The 25,641-nt window shown below is 47.3% G+C and overlaps 1 protein-coding gene across 2 annotated transcripts in view; it reads right to left on the bottom strand.

Moving 5' to 3' along the window:
• Positions 1 to 22,667, bottom strand: part of ATP2A2 (ATPase sarcoplasmic/endoplasmic reticulum Ca2+ transporting 2) — a 70,676-nt gene extending 48,009 nt beyond the window's left edge. Inside the window, exons 1-5 of one of the 2 annotated variants that reach the window (XM_051826460.3) lie at positions 21,941 to 22,667; positions 21,235 to 21,252; positions 21,033 to 21,115; positions 11,253 to 11,357; positions 5,466 to 5,604 (exon numbers count right to left, since the gene is read on the bottom strand). In XM_051826460.3, the coding sequence (XP_051682420.1) occupies positions 5,466 to 5,604; positions 11,253 to 11,357; positions 21,033 to 21,115; positions 21,235 to 21,252; positions 21,941 to 22,058 (463 nt within the window). In that variant the 5' untranslated portion in view covers positions 22,059 to 22,667. 2 annotated transcript variants of the gene reach the window in all.
• Positions 22,668 to 25,641: the final 2,974 nt, after the last annotated feature.

The following is a 25,641-nucleotide window of genomic DNA, read 5'->3' as shown; positions in this document are numbered from 1 at the left end:
GCTGGCGCAGCTAAGGCTGCTGCCTGTGAGGCCAGCATCCCATACAGGCAACCAGTTCAAGTCCTGGCTGCTCCGCTTCCAATCCAGCTCCATGATAATGGCCTGGGAGGGCAGTAAATGATGGCCGAAGCTCTTGGCCAATGCACCCACTGGGAAACCCAGAATAAACTCCTGGTTTCCGTCGGGCCAGTCCTGGCTGTTGTGGCCGTTTAGGAAGTGAACCAGCAGATGGAAGATCTATCTCCGTAACTCTGCCTTTCAAATAAATGAACAAATAAATGAATCTTAAAATAAATTTTAAGAAAGTTGAGGGCCTGTATTGTGGCCTAGCGGGTAAGCTACAGCCTGTGATGCTGGCATCCCGTAATGGTGCCAGTTAGTGTCCTGGCTGCTTCACTTACGATCCAGCTCCCAGCTAACACACCTTGGAAAGCAGATGATCCAAGCTTTTGGGCGCTGCCACCCACATGGGAGACCAGATGAAGCCACGGCTCCGAGCTTTGGCTGTCAGGCCATTACTGCCACCTGGGGAGTGAACCAGGGTGAAGGACCTCTCTTCCTCCCTCTCTCTGTAACTCTGCCTTTCAAATAAATCTATTACAATTTTTTACTTATTTGAAAGGCAGGGAGAGATTTTTTCATCTACAGACTCCTTACCCAAATGCCTACAACAGCCAGGGCTAGGCCAGGACAAAACCAAAAGCCTAAATTAACTCAGTCTGGATCTCCCATGAGGGTGCACATCAGCAGGAAACTGGATTAGAAGTGGAGCCAGGACTTGAACCAGGTTGTGAGCATCTTAACTGCTGCACCTAACTCCTGCACCTCACGGAGAACTAACATGCTTGGTAAGAGTTCTTTTTTTTTTTTTTTTTTTTTGACAGGCAGAGTGGACAGTGAGAGAGACAGAGAGAAAGGTCCTCCCTCTCTGTTGGTTCACCCCCCCAATGGCCGCTCTGTCAGCACGCTGCAGCTGGCACACTGAGCTGATCCGAAGCCAGGAGCCAGGCGCTTCCTCCTGGTCTCCCATGCGGGTGCAGGGCCCGAGCACTTGGGCCATCCTCCACTGCACTCCCGGGCCTCAGCAGAGAGCTGGGCTGGAAGAGGAGCAACTGGGACAGAATCCGGTGCCCCAACCGGGACCAGAACCCAGGGTGCTGGCGCCGCAGGTGGAGGATCAAGCTAGTGAGCCACGGCGCTGGCCCGGTAAGAGTTCTAACAGCTAATGTGGCACATTTCTGCTCTTAACAGGGCTCACTGTCTAGTGGAATTATGAGTATTTAATAAAATATCTGCATCTATCTACAACTAGATTATAACTTCTGTTACACATTGCTCAGCTGGAATGGTGGAAATTCAAGAATAGGGGCCAGTACTGTGGTATAGTGAATAAAGCTGCCACCTGCACTGCCGGCATCCCATATGGGTGCCGGTGCACATCCCAGCTGATCCAGCTCTCTGCTATGGCCTGGGAAATGAGTAGAAGATGGCCCAAGACCTTGGGCCCCTGCACCCACGTGGGAGACACAGAGCATCTCTTGGCTCCTGGCTTTGTATCGGCGCAGCTCCAGCCGTTGCAGCCATTTGGGGAGTGAACCAGTAGATGGAAGACCTCTCTCTGCCTCTCTAACTCTGCCTTTCTTTTTCTTTCTTTCTTTTCTTTTTTTCTTTTTTTTTTTTGACAGGCAGAGTTAGACAGTGAGAGAGAGAGAGAGAGAGAGACAGAGACAGAGACAGAGAAAAGTCTTCCTTTCCATTGGTTCACCCCCCAAATGGCTGCCACGGCCGGCACACTGCACCAATCCGAAGCCAGGAGCCAGGTGTTTCCTCCTGGTCTCCCATGCGGGTGCAGGGCCCAAGCACTTGGGCCATCCTCCACTGCCTTCCCGGGCCACAGCAGAGAGCTAGACTGGAAGAGGAGCAACCGGGACAGAATCCGGCTCCCCAACCGGAATTAGAACCTGGGGTGCTGGTGCCGCAGGCAGAGGATTAGCCTAGTGAGCCACAGCACTAGCTCTACCTTTCAAACAAATAAATCTTTAAAATAAATAAATAAATAAATAAAGGATAACAAAGAAGAGCTGCATGTCAAAGCCCTGCATATACTTCCAGCAAGACGCCAGCACTTTCCATGAAGGAATCAGAAATAGAAGAGAAGCAGATTTAAGTGTGTGTGTGTGTGTACTGCTTACGAGTGGTAGCATCATCACATAAGATGAGGGCAAAGGGATTTAAATTCATCTTTTTAAAAGCCATCAACTCATTGTTTTTGACTACTAAAAGAAAGGGAATGGCTACCAAAGGCCAAGGAAAGAGGAAATAAGTAGTCCCTGTTTCAGTTGGGGAAGAAGAAAATAAATAAGGTAGATTCCAAGAATATGCTATTGGTCAGCCATTATTTGTCCTTCCCACACCAAACTACACAATACAAGGAGTGGAATTTCAGAGCAGAATAAAGTTGGGAGATCAGGGTTACAACTAAAGCTTTGCCAGTGTGAAATATGTGCACCGCACAACTTAAGCTCTGCAAAATCTGCAATCTTCCAAAATGAGGAAAGTTTGGTGGTGTTGAAAACTGAATGACTGGATAAGAAAGGAAAAAACCAAGATGATTCTCAAGTTTCTCTCAGTTAACTGAGTGGTTAGTAAGACCTCAGAAGATGGAAAAGACTGGTAAAAATCAAAATCCACAAAGGGTGGCATTGTGGTTGAACAGGTTAAGTCGCTGCCTGCAATGATGGCATCCCATAAGGGTGTCAGTTTGAGTCCCGGCTGCTCCACTTCTGATCCAGCACTCAGGAAACAGCAGCAGAAGGCCCAAGTCCTTGCAACCCTGGGTGCTGAAACCATTTGGGGAGTGAACCAGTAGATGGAAGGTCTTTCTACCTCTCGCTGTCTCTATAACACTCTGCCTTTCAAATTAAAGAGAAGCTGGCATTAATTTACTTCTTCTAAAGGGAAGATGCCTTGAGGTCTCAAGATTACCTTTCCACTAACTGGTTTTTTTACAGCCACTTACTAATGAAAACGTAGGATAAACACTTTGGAGATAATTTCTCTAAGTTTTCAAGTAGACTCAATATATTAAATATCCCAACTAGCATAAAAATGCTCAAAATATTCTTGAGAAGCTAAAGAATATAATACCTAACTAAGCTGGAGAAACGGTAAACACAAAGTCACTTTTATCTGTAACCCCACCTTCCACAGGTATACACAGGGTCTTTCACAGAGTTATTAGAAAATGCATATTTTTTTTTTTTTTGACAGAGTGGACAGTGAGAGAGAGGGAGACAGAGAAAGGTCTTCCTTTTTGCCGTTGGTTCACCCTCCAATGGCCGCTGCGGCCAGCGCGCTATGGCCAGCGCACCACGCTGATCTGAAGCCAGGAGCCAGGTACTTATCCTGGTCTCCCATGGGGTGCAGGGCCCAAGCACTTGGGCCATCCTCCACTGCACTCCCGGGCCACAGCAGAGAGCTGGCCTGGAAGAGGGGCAACCGGGACAGAATCCGGTGCCCTGACCGGGACTAGAACCCGGTGTGCCGGCGCCGCAAGGTGGAGGATTAGCCTAGTGAGCCGCGGCACCGGCCGCATATTCCCTTTAATTCCTCTTTTCCCACAACTTTTTGAAGAAGCTTCCTATTTGGGGCCGGCACTGCGGCACAGTGGGTTAAAGCCCCAGCCTGCGACACCGGCATCCCAAATGGGCGCTGGTTCTAGTCCCAGCTGCTCCACTTCTGATACAGCTCTCTGCTGTGGCCTAGGAAAGCAGTACAAGATGGCCCAAGTGCTTGGGTCCCTGCACCCGCGTGGGAGACCCAGAAGAAGCTTCTTGCTCAGGATCAGCACAGCTCTGGCCGTTGTGGCCATCTGGGGAGTGAACCAGCACATTGTAGACCTCTCTCTGTGCCTCTTTCTGTAACTCTTTCAAATATAATAAAATAAATCATTTTTAAAAAGATCTATTTATTTTTGCCAGGCCAAGTTAGACAATGAGAGAGACAGAAACAGAGTTATAGGCAGTGAGAGAGAGACAGAGAAAGGTCTTCCTTCCGTTGGTTCACTCCCCAAATGGCCGCTATGGCTGGCGCTGCGCCGATCTGAATCCAGGAGCCAGGTGCTTCCTCCTGGTCTCCCATGCGGGTGCAGGGCCCAAGCACTTGGGCCATGCTCCACTGCCTTCCCGGGCCACAGCAGAGAGCTGGACTGGAAGAGGAATAGCCGGGACTAGTACCCGGCACCCCAACCGGGACTAGAACCGGGGTGCCAGCCCAAAATAAATCGGGAAAAAAAAACAACCTTCGTATTTGTAGAGAAGTCAAAGTGTCTTCCTGTTGCTTCCTTCCGTAGTTACTAGTACCATCACAACAACGCACCTCAACTAGAAATCTTACCACAATCTTTTTTTTTTTAAAAAGTGTTTGTTTTTATTTATTTACTTGAGAGGCAGTGCGAACTCCCATCCATTTGTTCACTTAGGCCAGGGACAGAGGTGTGGAAGCTGGGAACTCAATCCGAGTCTCCTGTGCAGGTGGGCAGAGACCCACTGCACCGAGTCATCATCACTGTCTCCTGGGGTGTCAGAAAGAAGACAGGGATCCAGCGTTGTGTAGCAAGTAAGGCCGCTGTCTGCAATGCCAGCATCCCATATGGGTGCTGGTTTGAGTCCTGGCTGCTCTACTTCTTAACCAGCTCCCTGCTAACATGCCTGGGAAAGCAGAAAATGGGGTACGTGTACCCACATGGAAGACCCGTAAGAAGCTCCTGGCTGGCCCAGTCCTGGCCATTGTGGCCATTTGGGGAGTGAACCAGCAGATCGAAGATCTCTGTGTCTCCTTCTCTGTGTAACTCAGCCTTTCAAATAATAAATGTAGGGGAAAAAAAAAAGAATGAAAGCTAGAATGAGGAACTGAAGCCAGGCATCAAACCTGTGTGCTCCCAAAATGGGACTCCGGCATTGTAACTGCCAGGCTAGATGTCCGCCTCAATTATTGCGATTTTTAATTTTGAAATTATGCCAAAATCAAGATTTAAAAAATCCAATAGCCAAACACCTCACTCAAGAATTATATAACCATCAATTCAATCTGAGAATGACAAATGAAACTTCCTATTTATGTCAAGAACAAAAGCCTGAATAGTCAATAACCAGTGTCATAGCAAACTGCTCACCACAACCAGACATCAAGTTTTACCTCTCCAGCACTTGAGTTAGACAGTTTATCTCAACTAGTAAGCATAATCATTCAAAATATCTTGTTTACAAACAAAACTTTATCAACAGTAAGAAACACTCAGTTTGAAATAATCTTAGAGGAAACAAGATTTATTTGGATAGTAATAACATGTGTTAACACAAGTAATACATGAAGGTGATCATTTTAAACATAATTCTAAGCCTTGTGATGAGGACTGCATTCACAACACTACCTAGAATAAAAGAAAAATTACAAACTCAACTTACCTGCGATTTCTACAATATCACCAGGAACGATGTCTTTAGCTTTAATGCGCTGTACACTCTTTCTGTCCTGCCGATACACTTTGCCCATTTCAGGCTCATACTCCTTAAGGGCTTCAATTGCATTTTCAGCATTCCTTTCCTGTATGGAAAAAACACAGCAATAAACAACTGCCTGCCACAAGTATTTACAGCCTGAGCAACAAATAAAAATTTTGATAGATTTAGACAGTGAGAGAGAGACAGAGAGAAAGGTCTTCGTTTTTCCATTGGTTCACCCCCCAAATGGCTGCTACAGCCGGCGCCCTGTGTCGATTCGAAGCCAGGAGCCAGGTGCTTCCTCCCGGTCTCCCATGTGGGTGCAGGCCGAGCACTTGGGCCATCCTCCACTGCCTTCCCGGGCCACAGCAGAGAGCTGGCCTGGAAGAGGGGCAACCGGGACAGAATCCGGCACCCCAACCGGGACTAGAACCCGGGGTACCGGTGCCATAGGCGGAGAATTAGCTAAGTGAGCTGTGGTGCAGCCAAAATTTTTTTAGAATTTAAATCACATGTAACCAAACACTTCACAATTTTAACTTTGTTTTTTAAAAAGAGGTTCATATATTCATTTGAAAGAATAAGAGGGAGAGAGAGTGAGAGCTTCCATCAGCTATTTCACTCCCTAAATGTTCGCAGCAGCGAGGGCTGGGCCAAGACAAATCCAGGAGCCGAGAACTCCACCTGCATCTCCCATGTGGGTGAAAAGAGCCCAAGTACTTGAGCCATTTTCCACTGCCTTCCAAGGGAGCTAGATCAAAGTACAACAGCCAGGACTCAAACTGGTGCTCACAGGGATGCCAGCACCACAGGTGGCAGCTTAAGCACTGTGCCACACGCTCAACACGAGCAATTCTTGCTCAAACAATGACATTCCATGCAATCACGGCTGTTCCTGAAGACCCAGGACACCTGAGTGCCATGACCAGGGCAAGTGTGAACCCGTGGTCTTACTGCGAGCCCAAGCCATTCTCCCTCCTGGTTCAGCCTTTCTCCATAGTTCCCGAGCTCCCCCATGGACTCTCCTCTCAGACGCAGTCAATCAAACCATGGGTTTCATCACTAACTGCTGTTGACTACACAGGCATCCTACCACTAATATGAAGGAATAAAATTTTAGAGTTTTAATTAAAAAAAAAAAAAAAAGCCCACAAATGACATTTCTATTAAACATTTCACATCTTAATAAACATTTTATAAAGGTACTGATGACTGTATATTAAACATGAAAAGCCCCCAAGGAAGGTGAGGAAAAGCACTTACAGAGTCTGCTGTCCATAAGCACGCTGTGAAACAGCCTTTACCTCCAGCCACACACAAAGCCACACCATTTAAACTGATCCTGTCTCACAATTAAGGTAGAACAACGTAATCCTCTCGAAGTGGGTGCCCTGTGACTATGGGTGTTGCACACACAGGTTTACCACTTCTAACATGAGGACAGTAACAGTGCCTACACCTCAAAGTCTGTGCACATTACAAGTTATATGTAAATTCTTAGACCATGTTTTGGCACATAGTAAACGTTATGAGTGAGGAACTAAGAAAGTCACTTGTCATAAATTCTAAGACACAGAATGGTGGAGAACAGTGATAAAGACCAATGTATGGCTTGAATCTCATCATAGCACTCTAAGTCACCTTCTCATAATACCACATGAACATATTAAGATTTTTTTCTTCCTAATTTCAAAATGAATGACATAGAATCAAACACATCTAAAGGGAATTAAGCAACCCAAACTGAAAGATAAGCACATAAGCCTCATGTTTGATACAAGAGTCCCTGAAAGAGTAGAGGATACCTCCAATTTGGGAAACCCATGGTAAAAATTCATTTCAATGACTTATCAGATACATTTTAAAAATGAGTCTGTGTGATGGGGCCAGCACTGTGGTGTAGTAGGTAAAGCCGCCACGTGCAGTGCCGGCATCCCATATGGGCACCAGTTCAAGTCCCAGCTGCTCTGCTTCCAATCCAGCTCTCTGCTATGGCCTGGGAAAGCAGTGGAAGATGGCCCAAGACCTTGGGCCCCTGCACCCACGTGGGAGACCCGAAAAAAGCTCTTGGCTTCTGCCTTTGGATTGGCACAGCTCCGGCCATTGTGGCCAGTCGGGGAGTGAACAAGCAGATGGAAGACCTCTTTCTGTCTCTGTCTCTGCATAACTCTGACGTTCAAATAAATAAATCTTTTAAACGAATGTCACTATTAGAAAAGTCCCTTAAATTTAAGTTTAATTGGAGAAAAATAAATTTTGAGCATTACTGCCAAACACAGTAAATTTAAAACAAGCTTTTTTAAAAAGTGAGAATTAGTCCCCTAGAATTTATGAATTATGGGTGCTGTTTTCTGTTTCCTTTTCTCAATCTTCAAGGTTATGTCAGGTAGGATTTGACTGGACTGCTCAAAGTTAAGGAGATATACCCAAAATACTATATTCTTCTTCTACTATTACTTAAATTTATTTTTATTTATTTTTTTATTTTTTGACAGGCAGAGTGGACAGTGAGAGAGAGACAGAGAGAAAGGTCTTCCTTTGCCATTGGTTCACCCTCCAATGACCGCCGCGGCTGGCGCGCTGCGGCCGGTGCACCGCGCTGATCTGATGAAAGGAGCCAGGTACTTATCCTGGTCTCCCATGGGGTGCAGGGCCCAAGCACTTGGGCCATCCTCCACTGCACTCCCTGGCCACAGCAGAAAGCTGGCCTGAAGAGGGACAACCGGGACAGAATCCGGCGGCCCGACCGGGACTAGAACCCGGTGTGCCGGCGCCGCAAGGCGGAGGATTAGCCTAGTGAGCCGCGGCGCCGGCCAACTTCTACTATTACTACAACTACAAACCAGCAAAGGTATATTTAAATTAGAAGCATACATTTTAAAAAATGTAAACTACATTATCTTGGGACCGGCACTGTGGTGTAGAGGGCTAAGCATCTCACATGGGCGCTGGTTCAAATCCAGCTGCATGCTAATGCTCCTGGGAAAGCAGCACAAGATGGCCCAAGTCCTTGGGCCGCTGCACCCATGTGGGAGACCTAGCTCCTAGCTTTGGACTGGCCCAGTTCTGACCATTGCAGCCATTTGGGGAGTGAACCAGTGTATGGAAGATTTTTAACTGCTTTTCAACTACAAAAAAAAAAAAAAAAAAAAAAAAAAAAAAAACTACATTATCTCATACCCCAAGGAGGACAAAGATGACACTTAGAATCACTTAACAGCCTCTCTGGCCCTATTTAATTCAATCTATCAAAGGAATATTTAGAATATAGAAGAGGAAAAGCAATAAAGTAATCACAGATTTAAATAGATTATACCAGAAACAGATAAATTTGGGGAAACACAAATATATACCTTACTACAAAAAAAAAAAAAAGGACTTACTATAAAATTTATTGCAAACTTAAAAGGAAGTCTAAGATTTCTCCTAGTTCTGAAAGGTGACAAGCCTCCCCCCATCTCAGCTGTATCTCCTACTCAAATCAGACTGGCCGAAATGTCATTCCTCAAACACGGCTGGCAACCTTCTGTTCATTCCACTCCCTCTCTGGAATAATCTCCCCATACAATTTCATATAATACAGTTCACAACTGCTGGTTACCACCTCCAAGAAGCCTTCCTTGATGATACTGGGGAGAAATGGTATGAACCTCTCAAATCAACCAACACTGTAATTTTCCCCAATTTCTAGAAGGCAAGAACTCTCCAGTACCACCCATACCACTCAGTGTACCACGGAAAAAGGATTAAGACTGAAGAGCGCTATTCTCTTTTTTCAAGCAGTAAGCTTACTAGCCAAGCTGGATGCACTCACACACCTGACAGACGGATGGCACCTCAGGAAACAACCGAGAGCTGTGTTACTCTTTTTTAAACTAAAGACAGATCTCAAAGTCTTGTGAAAACTGTCATACAATTTTATTTTATTCAGCTCAGCCTTGGCCCAGGTTCTAATCCCTGATTATCTACAACCACCTGAATGGTCTTTTGAGAAGTCACTTAACCACTCTGAAACTCAACATCACATTTGTCATCTGACAAGAGCACCGTAAAAATGAAATAAATGGATATATACATTAAGTATCTACCACAGTAACTGTCACACACCATTTAATAAAAATACACATTAGCAGCTTGAAAATCAGGACAAACCTAGGGGCTGGCAGTAGGTTAATCCTCTGCCTGCAGCACCAGCATCCCATATTGGCAGTGGGTTCGAGTCCCGGCTGCTCCTCTTACCATCCAGCTCTCTGCTATGGCCTGGAAAAGTATGGAAGATGGCCTGGGAAAGTATGGAAGATGGTCCGAGTCCTTGGGACCCTGCACCCACGTAGGAGACCTGAAAGAAGCTCCAGGCTCCTGGCTTCAGATCAGTGCAGCTCTGGCCATTGCGGCCATTTTTTGGGGAATGAACCAGTGGATGGAAGACCTTTCTGTCTCTCCCTCTCACTGTCTGTAACTCTACCTCTCAAATAAATAAAAATCTTAAAAAGAAAAAAAAGGACAAACCTGTTGTTATGACTATTTCTTTTGACTAAATTATTCACAAAAGGATAATTTCTACTTTAGTATAAATATGCCAAAGAAAAACAAAAAATGAGAAGAGGAAGATACCAGTTCAAAGTTCTTATAAGTAGTCCATCTTTCTATGAGCACATCACATGAAGATCTTCCTGTATCACAGAGATACCAGTTTATAATAATTGCAACAGGACTAAGTATATTTATAATGTGTCTACTATAAGAATGGTAGGTACACTATGCAATCTTCAAAGGGATGACTACATCCATTATAAACCTAAAACAATAATATTTAAAACTGGGGGCTGGCGCTGTGGCACAGTGGGTTAAGGCCCTGGCCTGAAGCACCGGCATCCCATATGGGCCCAGGTTCTAGTCCTGGCTGCTCCTCTTCTGATCCAGCTCTCTGCTATGGCCTGAGAAAGCAGTAGAAGATGGCCCAAGTCCTTGGGCCCCTGCACCTGCGTGGGAGACCTGGAAGAAGCTCTTGGCTCCTGGCTTCAGATCAGCACAGCTCCGGCTATTGCAGCCAATTGGGGAGTGAACCAGTGGATGGAAGACTTCTCTATCTCTACCTCTCTCTGTAACTCTTTCAAATAAATAAAATAAATCTTTAAAAAAATAAAATAAATAAAATAAAACTGACATATTAGGGGGCCGGTGCTGTGACATATAAGGTTAAGCCACTGCCTGTGATGTGCCCCATACGGGCGCAGGATCAAGTCCCAGCTGCTTTACTTCTGATCCAGCTTCCTGCCAATGCAAATGGGAAAGCAGTGGAAGATGGCTCAAGTGCTTGGGCCCCTGCACCCATGTGGTAGCTCCTGGCTCCTGGCTTTCAATCGGCCCAGCTCTAGCCGTTGCAGCCATTTGGGGGGTGAACCAGCAGATGGAAGATCTCTCCCTCCCTCTCTAATTCTACCTTTCAAATGAGATCAATAAATCTTAAAAAAAAAAAAAAAAAAAAAAAAAAAAGATAAAGACACTGAATAGTTCTCCCATTTTCTGGTTTCCTGAAGTAGCTTCTCTTAAAGTCCTTGCTACTATGAAGAATGAACAATTTTATCCGCCAAATATACATGTATGAGAGGTCTAAAATTTTGTCATTAAATGGACAAAAGAAAAAATACACATAGATGTTTCACAGGCATATTTTTACTAAACACATCAGGCGAAACAAATAACAGAGAGATTAATGCAACTAAAACACTTGCATAAATTTCTGCTTACCTGCCATACACCCACGATGGCATTGGCTACCAATATAAGCAGAATTACAAAAGGTTCTACAAAGGCTGTAATGGTTTCTTCACCTTCTTCAAACCAAGCCAAAACCTAAAGGAGAAATAGCACATTAGAATCGTTAATGTGTTTTTAGGCTTAGTGTTTTTAGACTTAGTTCTGGCTGTAAAGGATCTATGATACAGACAAGACCTCTTTTCTTACCTTCTCTAGAACAAATCGTGGAAAAATGTAATACATAAACAACCAGCTTATGTCCCATTCACAGTAATTCTGGGGAGTCAAACATATGCTTCTCATTTACAATATCCTATATATATATATAAAATTATAGATGCTTCTCATTCATAATTCCATATATATTAATTATTAAATTCCTGGTTTTATTAAAATAAAAGGCAGTCATCAACAGCCTTGTTGATTTGGTTAACGTTCACATCAAATAAGAATATACAGAATAGGCCGGCGCCGCGGCTCACTAGGCTAATCCTCTGCCTAGCGGCGCCGGCACACCGGGTTCTAGTCCCGGTCGGGGCGCCGGATTCTGTCCCGGTTGCCCCTCTTCCAGGCCAGCTCTCTGCTGTGGCCAGGGAGTGCAGTGGAGGATGGCCCAGGTGCTTGGGCCCTGCACCCCATGGGAGACCAGGAAAAGCACCTGGCTCCTGGCTCCTGCCATCGGATCAGCGCGGTGCGCCGGCCGCAGCGCGCCGGCCGCGGCGGCCATTGGAGGGTGAACCAACGGCAAAGGAAGACCTTTCTCTCTGTCTCTCTCTCTCACTGTCCACTCTGCCTGTCAAAAAAAAAAAAAAAAGAATATACAGAATAAATTCATAGTCAAATCAATTTGGTCACTGAGTCAATTTCTTAAATTTATTGCAAAGAGGGACAGAGGGAGGAAGAGTCATACAGACCCTTCCCTCTCACAAAGACAGGAAGTGCTCCTGCTGCTGACTCACCCTCCAAGGCCCAAAATGGCCTAGGACTTTGCCAGGCTGAAGATCAGAGCCTGAAAATCAATCCAGGTCTAAGTGGGCAGCAGGGAGCAGGGAGCCATGATCTGTTCCCTCTCGGGGTCTGCACTGGCAGAAGGCTGGAATCAGAAGTCAGAGCCAAGTATCCAACTCAGTAACTTAAATATGGGACGCAGGCATTCTAAACAGGCAGGCCAAATGCCCACCCCAGCTCAAATTTTAAAGTAAAGTAACATCTCCCACATCTTTTCAGTGGTAACCCTGAAGTTCATCTCAGAATTACTGAAGTGTCCTGAAATCAAGAAGGTCAGCTTCCATGACATCCAACAGCTACATACCCTTTTCAGAAACGACTCATGTCCAACAAAGCTTCAACTGGATACAATGCTGACTCAAGAGAATTACACTTTTAGCTCATACAACCATAACCTTAGGGTTAAAAACTCAAGAGCCCACTGTATTTTATATGCAAGCAGTAATAAAGGTGGCAGAACAGAACAATACAACAAATCTTCATGATAAGGAACAAGGTAAAGAATAATCTAAATGGCTAAAAATTTAACCAGGACCAAGAACCTTGAGAGATGCCAACCGCCACTAGATTTCTGCGGAATCCCACCAAGTCAAGAAGAATGCCGAACATCTCTAATCATTCGATTCAGGAGGTGGGATCTGCTTTCCACTCTTAAAACATTGCAAACATTGTTTAAAATGTGCTTATTTTATAACCAAATCTTTTCTTCAAATGATCTAGTATTTAGGAAACAATGGAAGCACTCTTCCTGATGATTTATGATTCTAGTGAAAACATCTGACAACATTTGTGCTTACAATACTATGAGTTTTTACACAAATAGCAAATGAACAGAAAGATGATGAAGGCCAAGTGCTAACATGAATTTTTCAAGTGAAAGGAGCAGCAACAAATTAACAAGAAATATCAATTTGAGCAGGGCGGGGGAGGGGGACAGCCAAACCAGGTCCTGACAGATGCCAACTGCCACTGACAGCAGTGAACCAGGGCAGGCAGAAAACCAGAACGAATGTGATAAATGCTGCTGCAAGCTTTCACCAGGGCACTCCTAGTGTTAAGGCCAGGCCTAATGCCAGAAAGAAAACTTTTCTAGGAAGTTATAAATTTTGATGGACATAGGATCACAGCTGCTCTGATACTAACCTTTTAAACACTTGCCAAGGAGAGCATATCAGAAATAAGAAACTTAATTAGCTCTTAGGAGAGAAAAATTGCTCAACTTGAAAAGTAACTAGGGCCTTTCCAAAAGGTCAGTGAGGCATTAGCAAGTGTAAGATAAGCTTCACACCTTGTTAAGGCAGCTATGAATTTCCCTCTTGGCAGCCAAGCCTGGGGGACAAACTTAACGCAACATCCTGGTAATAGCCGGAGGAAGCCTACCACAAGCTGCAACAGGACAGGAGCAAACCTCCAATTTTCCAGTGTGCAGTTCTTTTTCACAAGTGGTATTTATCAATGATGTAAGAGCTAATCTGGACAAGGCAGTACCTTTTCTGCTACAATGACCTTAACTATTCACATGTAGGAAACACAGGCATTCATATTGTTAATTGAAGCTTCTACAGATACATTAATTAGTGCTTGATAAGAAACTAGTGGGGCCCCGGCGCCTGGGCTCACTAGGCTAATCCTCCACCTTGCGGCGCCGGCACACCGGGTTCTAGTCCCGGTCGGGGCACCGGATTCTGTCCCGGTTGCCCCTCTTCCAGGCCAGCTCTCTGCTGTGGCCAGGGAGTGCAGTGGAGGATGGCCCAAGTCCTTGGGCCCTGCACCCCATGGGAGACCAGGATAAGTACCTGGCTCCTGCCATCGGATCAGCGTGGTGCGCCGGCTGCAGCGGCCATTGGAGGGTGAACCAATGGCAAAGGAAGACCTTTCTCTCTGTCTCTCTCTCTCTCTCTCACTGTCCACTCTGCCTGTCAAAATAAAAAAATTTAAAAAAAATAAAAAAAAGAAACTAGTGGGTAAATCTCCTGATAAGATAGTGCCCAAACCTTTCAATTAACAGCCACCTGTTTCCTGAATACTTTAAAATGCATACTTCAAAACCATAAATAGCCAGAGAACTAAATGCTACACTCCAAAATGAAGATGAACCATATTTAAATAACTAATAACAAATCCAACCAATCATGTTGAGACCATGTTGTACCTTCTTTGCTTTTTTCTCCTGAAAAACACTCAACACAATAAATCTTAACAGAACATGGGTGGTATAGACAGGCAGATTACATGACCAAAAACTCCACTGAGATGGGAAAAATGAGAGGGGAAAAGGGAAGAAAATTCGATTAGTGAAATTACCACTTAAGTGCAAGATGTCTTATTAGCATGGTAATAAATAAGCTCAGTACATAAGTAAGGTTTACTGTATAAAAACATATTTATGTAGAAAGAGGAAATATTTAAAAAATCCTGAGACTATGCTGAATATAAGGATTATGCTGCTGTAGCCTTTCATTCACTGTTGCATTGTAGGGGCCGAAGAGTCTTGTACATAGTTGATGCTGAATACTTTTTTCTTTCTTTTTTTTTTTTTTACAGGCAGCGTTAGACAGTGAGAGAGAGAAAGGTCTTCCTTTTTCCATTGGTTCACCCCTCAAGTGGCCAGCGCGCCGGCCAATCCGAAGCCAGGAGCCAGGTGCTTCCTCCTGGTCTCCCGTGCGGGTGCAGGGCCCAAGCACTTGGGCCATCCTCCACTGCACTCCCTGGCCACAGCAGAGAGCTGGACTGGAAGAGGGGCAACCGGGACAGAATCCGGCGCCCCAACCAGGACTAGAACCCAGGGTGCCGGCGCCACAGGCGGAGGATTAGCCAAGTGAGCCACGGCACCAGCTGATGCTGAATACCTATTAAAGACATGTATAAATAAAAAATCTCACACAACCTTTAAAGTACAAGGCCCTAAACGGCAGTATACAGACTTAAAACATTGAGTCAGCAAAAAGGTAACCAACTGCATAATCAAAGGCAAAGGCAAGTAGAAGAAAAGGCTACCACAGTGTAACTGCAGGCATCAACAGCCTGTCTACCTTCCCTCGAACTTTGTACATACAGTAGCAGTACCCACCTTCTGTGAGAGCTCAGTTATCAAGCAAGTTCAAAGTTTCCAATCTGCCAAAGCTATTCAAAGTAACCACTTGCAGAGCAAGTGTTTAGCCTAGAGGTTAAGACCTTGGCGTCCCACATGAGAATGCCTGGGTTCAATTCCAAGCCCTGGCTCCTAAGTCCAGTTACCTGCCAATGCAGACTCTGGGAGGGAGTAGTGAAGGCTCAGCAATTGGGTCCCTGCCACCAGAAATGAGCTCCTGGCTTCCAGCCCAACCCTAGGTACTGGGGAATAAAAGTATCCGTGGGCTTGCCCTGTGTCTACCTCTCAAAAATTTTTCAGTAAGTACTTGGCTTAGGCACTGTGGCACAGCAGGTTAAGCTGTCACTTGGGATCCCCACATCCCTTCTCTGACTCAAACACTTATCCCTCTGTTGCCCAAATGGGAGACTAGATTGAGTTCTGGGCCCCCGGCTGTTGCAGATATTTGAGGAGTCAATCTACAAATGGAAGATCTCTATCACCCTACCTTTCCAATAAAAAATAGAAAGCACTTCCTAACAAACGCTCGACTATAATTTAAATTTGGTAAGACAGGGTAGGATCCAATTTTATTCACAAAATTAATCTCTGCACAACACTGTTAACTTCTGACAGGAAGCACAATAAATAAAATTAAACTCTAGATCAAGGAAAAAAGACATGATTCACTCTAAACTGGCAGACTGTAACGATACTGTGACTCAAATATCCATACACAGGAATGGGCATTCAAGACCCTAAGAAGCAAACACAAGAGATCACAAGCACATTTTGCTCCTCCATGTATCCTCAGAAACTTACAATCTTCCCTTGGCACTAAAACATTTGATCAATAAAAGAATAAATTTAGATTAACAATTTTTTTAAAAAGAAGAAATGAATGAGACTGGGAGGAGAGGAAAAGGGGAGAGCGAGAAGGAAGGGTGGGAGTGTGGATGGAGGGCGTGGATGGTGGGAATAACTATATTCCTAAAGATGAAATTTGTATTTCTAAAAAAAAGTTTAAAATAAAGAAGAAATGGAAATTAAAATTTTACAAAAATGATACAAAGGATCACCAATAAGTGGTGTGGTTATTTTCTGGGATGGCAAATAAAGTCATTAAAAAAAACCACACACACACAAAAGGCACTAAAAGCAGAGAGATCGAGAGAGAGATCGAGAGATCGAGAGAGAGAGAGAGAGAGAGATCTGCTGGTTCACTTCCCAAATGGCCACAACAACCGGAACTAGGCCAAACTGAAGCCGGGAACCAGGAGCTTCTTCCAGGTCTCCCACACGGGTGCAGGGGCCCAAGGACTTGGGCCATTTTCCACGGGTTTCCCAGGCATTATCAGTGAGCTGGATCAGAAGTGGAGCACCCAGGACTCAAACTGGTACTCACATGGGATGCTAGCACTGCAGACGGCAGTTTTACCCACTATGCCACTGCACTGGCTCATTTTCTTCTGATCGGGATAGAACGTTCACAAAAAAAATTCTTCAGGGCCACGCTGTGGCTTAGTAGGCTAAGCCTCCATCTGTGTCGCTGGCGCACATACCAGCTGCTCCTCCTCTGAACCAGCTCTCTGCTTATGGCCTGAGAAAGCAGTGGAAGATGGCTTGCTTGGGCCTCTGACCCAAGTGGGAGACCGGAGGAAGCTCCTGGCTTCAGCCAGGCTCAGCCCTGGCTGTTGCAGCCATTTGGGGAGTAAACCAGTGGATGGAAGACCTTTTTCTCTTTCTCTCTCTTTGTAACTCCACCTCTCAAATAAATAAAATCCTCAAAAAAAAATTTTTTTAAACCAATCGGTATATGGCCCATTTTAAAAATAATTGAAAAGAAATGAGAAAAAAAATTTCAATCACTACTGAATTTCAAATGTTTAATATATTGTTTTGAGAAAATCAACGTCAACAGATTCCAAATATTTTTAAAGTGCTCCCAAAACAAACTCACATGAACATCTGTGGTATCAAAAGTACTAACACTGGCCGGCGCCGTGGCTCAATAGGCTAATCCTCCACCTTGCGGCGCCGGCACGCAGGGTTCTAGTCCTGGTTGGGGCACGGATTCTGTCCCGGTTGCCCCTCTTCCAGGCTAGCTCTCTGCTATGGCCAGGGAGTGCAGTGGAGGATGGCCCAGGTGCTTGGGCCCTGCACCCCATGGGAGACCAGGAAAAGCACCTGGATCCTGGCTCCTGCCATCGGATCAGCGCGGTGCGCCGGCTGTAACGGCGGCCATTGGAGGGTGAACCAACGGCAAAGGAAGACCTTTCTCTGTCTCTCTCTCTCACTGTCCACTCTGCCTGTCCAAAAAAAAAAAAAAAAAAAAAAAGTACTAACACTGCCTAAGAAGAATTAAGAACCCTTTCCAAGAGGCCAAACAGGAAGAAGAGGACACATTCACAAACCAGAAAGATACAACTGGAAAGCTGAGAGGAGCACCAGCCTGGAAAGTTTTAGTAGCATTTTAGTCAATTAAGTAGTTGAGGTGGAAATAGCAGTGGAGGGTATAAAAAGTTATGCAATTGTTGAGAGAAGGTTTTATGATTTAGACAGATGCAACTGAGATCAACACGCCCCAGGCCTCACCTCCTTTAGGTCTTTTCTTAAATGTCACTGTCTTAGGCTTTCCTGTCCAGCCTATTTGAAAAGCACACTCCTCTCCCCATAGAACCTTATTTAGGCCCCCCGGCTTTATTTTTCTCAACAGCACTATCCTCCAAGTAAGGGATTTCTGTCCATTTTATTCAACACTCTATCACTATTGTCATTGGTGCTCAATAAATAAAGGAAGCAGTGAAAGAGGAAGGAGGGGCCAGCACTGTGCACAGCGGGTGGTGCTGGCATCTCATGTGGGCACCGGTTCAAGTCCCGGCTGCTCCACTTCCAATCCAGCTCTCTGCTTATGGCCTGGGATAGCAGAGGAAAATGGCCCAAGCGCTTGGGTCCCTGCATCCGCGTGGGAGACCCGGAAGAAACTCCTGGCTTTGGACTGGCACAACTCTGGCCATTGTGGCCCGCTGGAAACTGAACCAGCAGATGGAAGACCTCTCTCTCTGCCCTTCAAATAAATAAATCTTAAAAAAAAAAAAAAGGAATGAGCAAGGCAGGCATTTCAATTAAACCACAGAATGTGTTAAATGTAGGGTGAAGAGGGTAACCAAGGAGAGGATGAAAGATAAGAGTGAAATAACAGAGGGTCTTGAATGTCAAATTAAGGGATTTATCATGTCCATATGCTTCCCTCTTCCAATTCAAGTGACCTTTTTTTTTTTGATAAACATTGCAAATCAATTAAGCTTTATCCCTATGGATCTCTAGTGTCAAGTATTAATGCAATTTCTTACATTCTGTCACAGCAAAATATTAACTATTGTTAACAGTTTACTACTTAGTTTGATACTTGAACTATATCACTAACACCCTTTTTAAGAGCATTATCTGATGATGTATTACGTATAGACTGTTAGAATTGCCTATTCCATTCTCCAGAAGAACTCCTTCATTCAATCATGTCTTTCCTGTTAAGACAATACGAATAAACTACGACAAAAGACTCTGTACTCTTTTTTGAAAGATAAAGAAATGAAGAATGAAAAGGTCAAGTGCAATGTAGCAGCAGTGCCAACACCACAGGAAGTCAATCAACAAAACAGGTTCTATATCCACTATTTCTTGATCAAACAAACCAAATTAAGTGAATTCTATAGCAAAAGTACTTTCTAAAACCATTCTTTTGCTATTTAGTCACCCACAACACAAACATTTTAACATAGTTCACTTCTTGGAAGTTACCAAAAAGGAACTAAAAGTCCCACTCCAAGATACAGCTCTAAAGCTATGTGGCAAGGTCCTACCGTACAACAAACTCAAAGAATTTATTTTAAAACCCATTTGAAAATATCAAGAAACTGCAAACTCATCACTTACACACAACATTAATTCTACATGCTAATAAAAAGTCCCAGTCAAATTAGCCACTGAAATAGACACCCTATTCAACCCAAAGAGCCAACAGCTTGCTATTGTAACATCACGGGTATCATTTCCAACACTGCTTCAAGTTATCACACCAAATAATTCAGTAAAAACTGTTTTGCCTCTGGTCTGCATATAGCAGTTCTACCTTTGGGTTGTATATACTAACTTTGAAGGTCACCGATCACTTTGGATTTTAACTGCCAAAACAAAGACTATTTCAGAATTATGTGGCCAGGTTAACTTAAATCTTATACTATCTCCAAATGTATCATTCACTCTGCCTCTCCCCTGCACTATATTGAAACTACAGTTAATCAAACAGCTCTATTCATTTATCTTAACAACAGACATTTGCTAGGGGGAAAATTTTTTTTAATTAATCACAGAAAGACACTTAAGAGGTATGGAGTGATTGAGTATGCTGAATGGCCTGCTAGGACAATGTTTTACTCAATGAAAACCACAGAGAAGACTGAGGACTGAATTATTAACTACATACTATGTGGCTACACAGCATCAAAACCTCATGATAAAATGGATGCACAGAATTACTGCAAAGTTCATCTCTTGCTGCTTCTATCTGCTTCAAAGATGAGTATAAAATTCATCTTTTGCCTGAATTAAATGCCCACTGCTTGGTTTGTTTAGTTCTCAAAATAGTCTTCTTTGGTATGTTGCCATAAAAACTTAGGTAGAATCCTGGGACCTGCATACACCCAAATGCACAAAAATGTAACCTTGAAACAGTGCCATTTGCAAAACTTGAAAGTACTGCACTTGAGTGAATTTCACTTCCCATCATGGATTAAGAATAAAATACTGTAATTTAAGATCAAAAGATGTCTCATGCTGTTAGGATTAAGAACATCTGTGTCCTAGTCTTGACCATTTTTAGGAAAACTACCCAGAGTTCTACTACCCACAAAAAAATGCAATAAAAATACTAAGCAAGAAAAAAGTTAATAACGTAGAAATATTCTTGCCCTCCCTCATCACCTTTTTTCTGCTGCAGTTCTTTGCATTTCACTAGTTTCTTAGCAACCATACAGGACCTAAGTGGGTAAGCATATACAGAACCAGAAAAAAAAAATCCTGCCTTTCTTTTTAAGACTTAGAACAAATCGTCCTGAATCTTGTCTTATCAACCTAGGAATCACTCAAGACAGGGGTCTAGATAAAGATACCACCTAACTAAAGGTCAGTGACCAAATTTGGTCAACAGTGGTGCCATCACTGCCGTCATCATTCTTGTCACTGTCAGGAACAATTGTCACCTTGCCATTACCAGGAAGGGAAAGCAACTGGAATATTCCTTTGGTAAGTTCTATTTACAGAGTATAAAGAGCCAACATCACCTCAGTGTGATCTTATAACATGATAGCAAAGAGAAGAACCCAAAACAGAGAAGGCCTCCGAACCAACGAAGAACTTTCTGATACCACAAGAATTTATGAGACTCTGGCGCACTGGGGGAATGATTTCTAACGGCCCTGTAAATGTCAGCCATCTATTTTCTGAACACAAATGAATTCATGTGGCCTGTTTGTAATTTTAAAATACCTGGGTTGTTTAATTTGTTTTTAAAACATGGAGACTCAGCTTAAATCTCCAAATGTTTTCACTGCATGGACATCGTTGGCTTTCTGGTTTACCTATGGAGTATTTTCAGCTTTTGGAGGAAAGAAAACAAATTTTTCTGTACTTACAAAAGATATACATGCTGCCAGCAATAAAATTCTAACTAGTAAATCTTCAAATTGCTCAATCACAAGTTCCAGCAAGGTTTTTCCTGTTGGAAACAAACATATTTGTCATTAAGTGTCATCTTAACATGCGCACACACCGCCACACACACACACACACACACACACACGAAAGCAAAGAACAGGACACGTTAAGATGACCTACCTTCTTCAGCCGGTAACTCTGGATAATGTTGAAATTCACCAGGCAACGTTAAGAGGCAGGAAACAGAAAAAAAAAAAATTAGTATTGTCTTTCTAAAAACTGCAAAGACTACATGTATCAACGTGTCTGAAAGACCTAGCTACGGGAACTTTTTTTTTTTTTAACATCCCGAGCGCGTACTGGTACCCCCAGGACACCTGCCCTGCTCCTCATCAATGAACTCGGGTCTAACCCAAGCGCAAGCTCATTCAGGGCTCCCGAGAGGAGGAGCCGGCCTTTCAGCTATGTCATCACCCCGCCAGATGTGTAACTCTGGGTGGCTCCTCCACCACACCGACGCCTCATAAATCGGCTGGGGACGGGGAGACGTCTCGCAGGGCCCCGCGCAGCTGCGGGAGACGCGCCTCAGCCTCCACAGGGGGAGGCTGCCGCGCAGGCGGCGCGCCCGGAAGGTCAAGGGCTCGACCCGCGAGGAGGCCGCGCAGCGCCGGGGCTCGACCCCGGACCCCCGAGCCCGGGGCCCGCCGCTGGCAGCCCCTCGCCCGCGGGCCCCGCGCCGCCGCCGCCGCCTGCAGCCGTCGGCGGGCGCCGAGCCGAGACCCACGAGGTGGAGCCCGGTCAGCCATCTTCCCTGGCTCTCGGACCGGCGCCGCGCCGCGCCGCGCCGCGCGGGGGTCCCCTGCAGCCCCCGGCGCCGGGCACCTACCGTTGGAGCCCCATCTCTCCTTGAGCTTCTTGACCTGCTCCAGGCTCAGCCCCGTGCTCTCGTTGACGCCGAAGTGGCCCAGCACCTCCTCCACCGTCTTTGTGTGCGCGTTCTCCATGGCTGCGGGGGCCCGGCCGGCTTCGCCCCCCGTCCCCGCGGCCTCGTCGCCTCCGCCTCGCACTCGGGCCGCGGGCTCGTGCCACCGCGGGCGCCCCGGCGCCGACTGGCCGCTCGCCCTCCTCCCGCTGCCGCCGCTGCCGCTCCGGCCGCTTCCGCCTCGCCGGGCGCTGAATCACCCCGCACCCCCTCCCCCAGACAACCGCCCTCGGGCCGCCCGGGCTCCGCAGGGCGGGCGGGGGGCTCCCGACCCTCCCCTTCCCTCGTCAGAAGGGAGGGCCTCCTTCGCCCTCAACCGCCCGCAGGGAGCGCAGGCCGCGGCCCCCGGCCCCCTCCCCGCTGTCCTGCGGCGGCTCGCGGCCCCGGCCGGGCCGGAGGAGGGGGCGCCCGGCCGACCCCTGAGGGCGCAGCGGAGCGAAGGCGGCGAGCCGGCGGGGCGGCGAGCGGCGCGCTCGCCCGGGTCCCTCAGCTCCGCACCCCCGGCAGCGGCGGAGGAAACTGCGGCGGAGCAGGAGGCGGCGGCGTCGGGGACGGCTCCGCGGCGGCTGCTCTAATAGCATTTATCGGCCGCTGCCTCCCCTCTCGCCGCTGCCGCGGCATGTGGACGCCGCTCATTGGCCGAGAGCGCCCAGCGCGGCGCGGGCGGCGCGGCCCCGCCCCCTCCCCCCGGCGCCCTCCCTCGCGCGCGCCTCGCGCCCACGCCGCCGCGCAGGCCCCGCCCCCTCCCGCGCACCGCCCCCAGGAACCCGGATCGAGGCCGCGCGCGCCGCGCCCGCGCAGTGGGCGCTGCGGCCCCGGGGGGCTCGGCGGAGGGCGAGCGCTCGGCGCCCTTCGCCCGGTGCGGGTCTACCGCCACGCGCGCCCGCGGATGCGCGTGGTGGGCGCGCGGTGGGCTCCCTGCACTCCGCGGCCCCGAGGGCCCTGCCTGTCCTCAGGGGGGTCTGTGCGGGCACGCAGTCCTCACGGGGCGCCCCCTGAGCGCGCCCGGCCGGTGTCCTTGGCGCGTACCCCCGCTGTCCGCGCGCGCTCGGCGTCCTCCAGAGCCCCCCGCGGGCGGGGATTCCGCAGTCCCCAGCCCACGCGGCCAGAACCCCTCAGCGGCCACCCTGGGAACGCCGCATCCCACACCCGCAGCCGAGGGCTCCCGCGCGCGCCGGCCCGGCTTGCCCCCGCGGGCTCGGAGCCGCGGCTGAGGGAACCCCGCTCGGGGAGGAAGCCGGTGTGACTTCGGTTTTCCGCAGCGCGCGGGGCTGCGCGCGGGAGGAGACTCCCACGTCCCCCCGTAGGGGAAGAAGGGACTTCACCCCCGAGCCCCTCCCTTAGCTGCTCGCGAGGTCTGCACAAAGCCCGGTCGCAGCAGAATTAGGGGGACTTGGCCGACATCGATGCGTTAAACGCTGCTTATCAGGGGAAGGGGATTCTTTGCGAATCACGAACGAGCAGCTTTCTTAGGGGAGTAGGCTACAGAATGAGGCACTTGCTCCCCTCGTGTGTTTGGCGCTAGGACAACATGCACGCCGCGTGAACCAACGCAGAGCAAAAGAAGTCGCCCTAACTGTCCCCAAAGGCTCAGCCTCAGGACCAAAGAGAAATGTCTTCAGCTGATGCAAATCGCAGTGCAGGAAGAAAAAAAAAAAAAAAAAAAACCTCAGGCACGTCATGTCATTTAATTATTTCCAAGGAGTGGAGGCTGGCATGCAGTTTTGATTGATACTTGGCAAAGGACCGAGAGAACCCTACACGAAACAAACAAGCGAATTCTGGTGCCTGGCAGTCACCAGAGAGCTGGCCGCGGGCTGGGTCCGGCCTCTTCCGAAAGGACAGGGGCTGCCTGCCTGGCGGGGGTGGTAGTGGAGGGCCTGGGTCCTCCCCTTCAGACCGGCTGCTGGCCGCTTCTGCTGCCTCACCTGCTCTCTCCCCGAGCCCACGGAGGCACTGGAGGCAGGGGGATGCCACCTCCCCAGCCGGAAACTACCTGCCGCGTGGTGCAGCGTGAGGTGGGAGCGCCTCTCCCGCAGTCAGGTGCCGGAGCGGCGATGGAAAGTTCTTCCCTGAGATCTGCGCCTGCCTCGTGCACCTTAGCCTTCAGATCTCCCTCCCAGGTCCCCTCCTCCGAGGTCTCTGCTGCTGTCTAGCTGCTTCCCTCTCCCGCTCCACCCTCTATCACACGGTTCCCTTTCATTCCCTTGGCCGCCCTTGTTCCTGATGCTCTGTTTTTGTTTAGCAGTTTGCTGTGAGCGTCCAGCGTCTCCTGGAGCCGTGGGATCCGAGCGCCAGCAGAACAAGGGCTTGTCTTTCTTTCCCGAAGAACGGTCCAAGAGCGGCAGGCGAAACACCCCCTTGGGACTCCCACATCCCGTATCTGGGTGCCTGGCGCGAGTCCCAGCTTCTCCACTTCTGATCCAGCTTCCTGCTCTTGCTTTCCAGGAGGTAGCACAGGACGGCCCTCGCCAGCTCAGCCCTGCCTCTTGCAGGCATTTGGAGAGTGAACCAACGGATGGAGGCACTCTCTCTTTTTCTGTCAATCTAAAATAGATAAATAAACATAAAAAAAAGTCCCTGGCGCATCATTTATTGAGCACCTGTTTGAATAAATAAGAGAGACCCAGCATTCCCCGTGTCACTGGCTGACTTGCAGAGGCCCTGACCCACCAAAGGGCCCCAGCGAACTAATTTCCTAGTTCTCAGGTAAACCGGAGCACCTCATGAGAATGGCTGTGAAAGCCAACAGGTTTAAAATAAACAGACAGAAACACAGCTGGACAGAGTGATGGGCTGTCAGGTGCAAGCTCCCGATGGTGCCCTCCCTTCCCCACCCTGTTCTTTGCAAGCTGCCTGCTTACTGGAGGCTGGAATACTCCCTGAAACAGAAACAGTGCGATTTTAGCCCATTACTGGCTCACAGCAACTCCACCTGTTGGTGTTTCTGCAACTTGTTTATTGGTCACCAAAATTTATCATAAACACAGCCTCCCAAAGGTAGGATTTTTTTTTCCAGTATAGAAATAAGCTTGTGCTCAATTTATTTTACCCACTGAGTTATACTTGCATCTTGCTAATGAGATTTTTTTAAAAAATAAGAATGGGTTTCAGCAACTCCATTTTCCAGGAAAAATTATAGACATTTTCAATTGAGGACAGAGAGTGGGAAAGAAGAAGGGAGATTGTGGTTCAGAGAGATGGACGATTCGCTCCTAGAACTTCAAAGGCATTAATAAAAAGAGGGCAACGGGTAAAAGGCTGGTTTGAAAAGCTCATCAGACAGAAAAAACCAGCAGAGAAGAGTGACTTGCAAAAGAGGCCCGGCCAGCTCTCCAAGCCTGTACAGTGGGGACTGCGAAAGGCAGTCTGTTCCATATTTGGAGCGCTCTAGCCATGAAAGCGGTCTCGTTCTGGGCTGGGTCCACCTTCCGTTACCTAGCTGCTTCTACACATCCGGTCGTGTCTGGCACCCTGGAGCCCCCTGTGCAACCGTAATCCCCCTTCTGTGCGACCCCCGGGGGGGATTTCAAGATCTCCGTTGTGTTCCAAGTCTCCTTTCCCACCTAAGAGGAACAGCTCGGTCCCTGGGCTGTTCTTCCTGG

Source organism: Oryctolagus cuniculus, chromosome 21 (genome assembly GCF_051225735.1).
Source record: "Oryctolagus cuniculus isolate XC-2025 breed Fujian yellow rabbit chromosome 21, ASM5122573v1, whole genome shotgun sequence".
NCBI lineage: Eukaryota > Metazoa > Chordata > Mammalia > Lagomorpha > Leporidae > Oryctolagus > Oryctolagus cuniculus.
This window is presented reverse-complemented; position numbering and strand designations above follow the sequence as displayed.